The sequence below is a fragment of the Gasterosteus aculeatus genome, chromosome 10 (assembly GCF_964276395.1).
Source record: "Gasterosteus aculeatus chromosome 10, fGasAcu3.hap1.1, whole genome shotgun sequence".
Lineage (NCBI taxonomy): Eukaryota > Metazoa > Chordata > Actinopteri > Perciformes > Gasterosteidae > Gasterosteus > Gasterosteus aculeatus.
The window spans coordinates 12,222,175-12,227,998 of record NC_135697.1 but is presented as its reverse complement, the minus strand read 5'-3'; the positions used below and the strand labels follow the sequence as shown (position 1 = coordinate 12,227,998).

Sequence of the window (5,824 nt, the reverse complement as noted above, 5' to 3'; positions counted from 1 at the left end):
AGCTGCAGAGGAAGCATCGTTAAGGAATATGTGGCGTCTTCTATCAGTAAAGTTTGTGAGTTTCTAAAGGACATTCGATTTAAAGTATTTCAAAGTGTTCTGCTTGAAGTCTGGAGTTCAATACGGGGCTTATGAATGGTCCTTCTATATTATGTTGCACTTTAGTTGACTTATGGGAATCAGTTATTAGCTCATGCACGGCTTAGTGCATCAGTAGTTTTTTTTTTTTTTACCGCTTTATGTGTATCATAAATAGCAACAACAACAAAAACAGCCACCGGTTGCAACGCCGGCCTGTACGGATCGATTCAGAAACTCATACACAGACGGTTTATCGAATAATCTGGAAGCCATAAATAGCCAATCGAATGGTTTGGCAAACGTCTAATCGGTAACTTGAGTGCGTGTGGTTATGTGTTTAAGGGGGGAGGGAGGAGAGATGGGATGGGGGGGGGTGTCCACACTCCTGCGCTCAAGCAACCAGTGACTGACCACCACGGGGCCCGCGTAACCAAATCATTCCGAGACAGCGCGCCTTTTCTGCTCACGTGTGTTCACACAAAGAGGCAGGAAAGCTCCGAGGCCCGGCGAAGTTTTCACAGGCAGGATATCTTGCTCGCCCACTCACTACTGTTGCAGAAGCAGCTGGGAAGACAGGGAGGAGGGAGGAGGGGGTAGTGTTGACCCCGCTGCGCCTTTTTCTCACTGGTGGGAAGTTTGCAAACCCTCTTCCCTTTAAAAAAATACGTTGTGCTTGTTTTAAACCAGATTTACTGGAACTAAATTTAAAATCAGAATAATTCCCCCTGCTTTTAGAAACAACACTAACACTCCAAAGACATACATCGTACCTAAGTACATATGATCACGTTATCATTTTGCAGTAATGCCCCGTGCAAGTGTTGCCGTATCACATGTATTATGCATAGTAACAGTTTCTCGTTGGTGATATTTTGTTGATGCTGCAGCTGGTTGAGGTGATTCTCGATGTTATGTATTTGCTGTGATGTTCTGCACTCGCTCAGCCTCAAACGTTCTGCTATATCTGTCGATCCCTCTGTGGGACTTGTCTGTTTATCCATCCATCCAACGCCTGGAGACCGTTTTGGGTGTCTAACCACACACGACCACTAAGGGCGCTCACGCGATCATCTCCACCCCCTTTCCCTCCCTCCCTCCTTCCTCCCTCCCCTTTATTTTCCTTCCTCAGTGAGAGGTTGTCTCTGCGCTCTGCTACCGCTACGTCGCAGCTCTCCCACGGACGCGCCCCCAACTCCTCAGTCTTCTTTCCAATGCAGCTTTTCGCCATTAATTCCAAGCAATAAAGCAACAGCTTTATGTGATGAACTTAACGGGATAATCAGCCCGCAGTCGGTCCTCGGGTTGTGTGCGCGCATTAGGCTCTGCGACTGGCTTCGCATTATCAGATCATTTGATCACTATACATGCATAATGAATATATGTGGGAGTGAAGTGGGAGAAGATGGCAGACCCCTACCCCGGGAGATGAACAATTAATACTAAATCATCTTAAAGTTTAATAGGTTTTCTTGTCAGTACATCACCTGTGACCTCCCAGCAAGTACCGAAAAGCCCCCCAGCACTTCTAATGCGTAATGGAAAGAAAGTTTTTAGGAAGCTCTCTTCGACTTTTTCAGGAGAGAGGCGTTCCTGCCTCTCGCTCACTGTCACGGTGCGAACATATTTGCTGAGCAAATCCCTCACGGGGTTAAAGCGTGAAACACTTCGCATCGGAATGGGACACTGGTGACAAATATAGCCTGTGGCAGTGGCAGACACACACTGAGCAATCCATCCGTCCAGACGAGAATGACACCATTGTACATGTTACATCACGGCTATTACGCACGGGCGGATACAGACACGCAATAAGGGCGCAAGCACAAACGCGTGCGCTTACACGCATCAACACATATATAACTTACATACAGGCACCTATTCTCCTCTCTGCTCCAAAAATACCGTACCTGGGGTTAGAGTGCTAGGTCGTCCTCGTCGAGGGGTGTCAGAGGGCAAAACGTTAATCTTTCCCCGGCCGGGAGAGCAGGGGTTAGAGGACCCGGTGTTGTGCCGTACACACCGCTCTCCATGCGACCCCGGAGCTGTCCCACCGCCGTCTGCCTCCCAGCGCATTTGTTTGCTCGGCCAATACATTAGTGGCGACGCGCGTCACCTTGATCGACGAGCGCATGGAATTTAAATAGACACTCAAACACCAATCTGTCACGGACTAAGGGGATAAGGACGAGTACCTCACTGGCTGACCCAGACACACGTGACAGCAGCCATTCATTGATATCGGCCCGTGCGCCGATATCCCTCCTCTCCTCCTCTGATGAAGCGCACGGCATAGGTAAAGGTTGCCACGGTCACTTGGGGTAAGAAGGAAGAGAGGAAGAGATGAGAGGGTGTCTGTAGAGCGGACGGTCCCTCGGTCCCCGTAGAACAATGCGACAATGAGCAGCTTTCTAGACTACTCGGTGATGAGCGGTGAAGGTGGCTCGTGTTCTGTCAGGGCTTTTCACTCGGACCACGGGATTACAACTTTCCAGTCCTGTGCAGTCACTGTCAACAATTGCGGGACTGATGATCGTTTCATGGGGAGCCGGGCTTCTCCTGAAGGCATCCTCAATCAGCCGGGGTCATTCCAGTCTAATGCAAGCTCTCTGGGTCTCGCCTACGGGGCCCATCCGGCCTGCAGCTCTAGCTATGGACCCCAAAGTTTCTGTGCTACGTATAACCATTACGCACTCAACCAGGAAGTGGACACCCCGGCGGGATTCCCCCAGTGCGGTCCACTGATGTACTCGGGTAACATTTCCTCCTCCATGGCCTCTCAGCATCGCCAAGGTTACAGCGCCGCCCCCTTGGGTCAACTACAATATGCCCACGGTGCCTACGGCGGGGGGCACGAGCAAGCAGCCCCCTTTCCTGCGTGCTCAAACCCGCTGTCACCACTGCACGCCGCTCAACTTGACACCTGCTGTTCACCTCTGTCTGAGGGCGCATCGTCCGCACAGACCTTCGACTGGATGAAGGTCAAGAGGAACCCTCCAAAAACAGGTGCGTTGCGTATTGACCAAATTCTTTAAATGAATGTGGTGTCAGACAATGTTGGTAGAGGTTTGCGTGTGGGATCACATGAAAAAATGAGCACAATTAACCACGTTGTCGAGTGAAATTTGTGTACTTTGATGATACGTGCTGCCGGCTTTTGCCTGTTTATAATTTTTCTCACAGCAAAAGACAGAAATAGCACATTTGTTTTAATAGCTGCCACGAGTCTGTCCGACACACGAAGTAAATTCGCAAAAGTTTGCAGAGAGACTGTGAGGTAACTTGTATTCCTCCACATTCACGGTGACATGTTTCTCTTTCTGTAGGCAGGTGTGGAGAATACGGTTACGGGGGTCAGGCGAACACGGTCCGAACCAACTTCACCACCAAGCAGCTGACGGAGCTGGAAAAGGAGTTCCACTTCAACAAGTACCTGACCCGTGCGCGGCGCGTTGAGATCGCAGCCGCGCTGCAGCTGAACGAGACTCAGGTGAAAATCTGGTTCCAGAACCGCAGGATGAAGCAGAAGAAGAGGGAGAAAGAAGGGTTGTTGCCGACCAAGCCTCCACCCTCAGACCCGGGAGAGAGCGGTCAAGAGAAACTGGATGATGGATCATCAGAGAAGTCTATGTCCGCCCCCTCCACCCCGTCTCCCGCGTCCTCCTCGGTGTCCGATTCTTATTCCTCCAACTAAGACCAACTTCTCCCATTGGGCCACATAGCGGCCTATACCGAAGATTTACAATGGATTCATACAATATGTGAAACTTTGGACAACAATTGGGACAATTTCTGAGTTATATATTTGTTTTATATTGTGTATCATGTTCGGAGGACTGATGACACTGCTTTCCAAAGCAACTAGGGAAATAGTTTAGAACGTGTCACCGTTGAAAATCGACGTACGGGCGCGCACCACGACCATGCCAAAGGTACCCAGCTCCCCCCCCCCCCCTCACGGCTGAATGTGCTAATGTTGAGTCACAAAGCTGCAAACACAAACAAATACCTCAAACGTGCCAAAGTTATGGGTGATTGCACTGTGTGTTTATGCGTCACACGATCACAGAGATGACTTGTGTTCATTGTTATAGGGTGCAATGTCATAATATCTGCTTCATCGCCTCCATGTTTAAGGCCTGTGTGCTTCTGTCCCTCGACTCTTTGAATGTTTACGTTGTGAAATGTGCATGATGCGTGATGCTTTCATGTTGTATTAGCGGGGAGCTGAGTTTTATCAGCTGGGCCGTGTATGTCCCAGGCTTTCATCTGTTGTATATTTAATTCAGTGGAGCACATACAATATGTTCCGTCTTGAGTGACGTTTACGGGTCAATAATGTGTATTAAAGTGCGTTTAACTCCGAACGACTTTTCATCTGTGTCGTTGCTGACGGGAGTCACAATCAGATTTTTCTTTAGAAGCTGTGTCTCTTTTTGTTGTTGTCGCGTGAGGCAGATTCTCTCAATGTATGCGGCTGTGCGCGCCCCCGTCCCTGGGGTGAAAGGTCATTAGCAACACAAAGGCATGTTTATCCGCGGACGAGTTGAGAGCGCGGGTGTCAGCGTCATTTGTGATGACAAACTCGGCGAGCTCTTGGCTTATTGAAGGGACAAAAATAAACTTTATCGATTAAAACATCCAGGTTACACTATCGACAAGGGTGGGGCCCCGTTGCCCCTGTCAGTGTCAACCCCCCCCCCCCCCCCCCCCCCCCCCCAGTTCCCCAGGTCACAAGGAGGCGTCATCACCGACACCCGATGGCGACGTGAACAGTGAAAACTTGCAGCAGTTCACAAAGTCAGCAGACCTCCTTTTTTTAAATGATGCCAGGTTCTACGCCTGGCTTGTTAAAGTCCTCTTCAAATATGCATTTGGAATAAATATCGATGATATTGTCGTTAAAAGTTGAATACGTTTGGTTAGTATTAATTGATACAAATCAAACACGTACGTCTCATCTGTATTTTACAGAGAACATTTTGATCAGTTTGATTTTTACTGATTCTTCCGCTGTAACTCGTTTAGGCTGTGAGTCAATCATACCTTAAAAGGCAAGAAACCCGCCCGGAGAGCAGTGATTAATGAGGGACGTTTACCTTTACCCGGGATCTACCTGCAGCAGCTTCTCTTTTGGAGCTGTGGAGACCTGCAGCGAAGGCTGCTCAGTCTAATTCTGCTACAGCAAATATCGTAAGTCATAAACTCTGTTTTAATATTCTTATGTTATTTTATTTTATATAAATTGTGCATAGGATCAGCTGTTGTTACCGGATTCAGGGCTCGCTCTGTGTGAAACACGTGACAAGGTTAGTCTGGTAACTTTCGATCCCTTTACGGTGTCAGAGCAGGACCAAAACACAAGTGTTGCTAAATGAGCTAAATGAGAATGGGGTGAAACATTATCTGGTATATGTTTAAGCGATGTGGCAATCTATATTTTGAGGTCTGAATTTTAAACTTATGTTAATGCAATATGTATTTTAAAATGTTTACTTTCTTAACAGGAAATTATGAGTGGATTTAAAGACCAATGGGAAGTAGTATGATGCTCAGCATTATGATATTTTTACATTTTTGGTGGTTATATGATTAAACATATTTTGAATGATAGGATGAGGAAACGTAGATTAGAGGCTTCATCAAAAAAAAAAAAACCTTTTGAAATGTCCCACTTTGTTATTTTTTAACAAAGGAATACACATTCGAATACTGATGGCCACATCTTCTGAATTAGTTCATCAAA

The 5,824-nt window shown here is 47.5% G+C and overlaps 1 protein-coding gene across 1 annotated transcript; it reads left to right on the top strand.

The window, feature by feature from the left end:
* Positions 1-2,368: 2,368 nt before the first annotated feature.
* Positions 2,369-4,445, top strand: hoxa1a (homeobox A1a). Its single transcript, XM_040188613.2, has 2 exons — positions 2,369-3,084; positions 3,405-4,445. The coding sequence occupies exons 1-2, from the start codon at positions 2,478-2,480 to the stop codon at positions 3,770-3,772; spliced, it is 975 nt and encodes a 324-aa protein (XP_040044547.1). The 5' UTR covers positions 2,369-2,477; the 3' UTR covers positions 3,773-4,445.
* Positions 4,446-5,824: the final 1,379 nt, after the last annotated feature.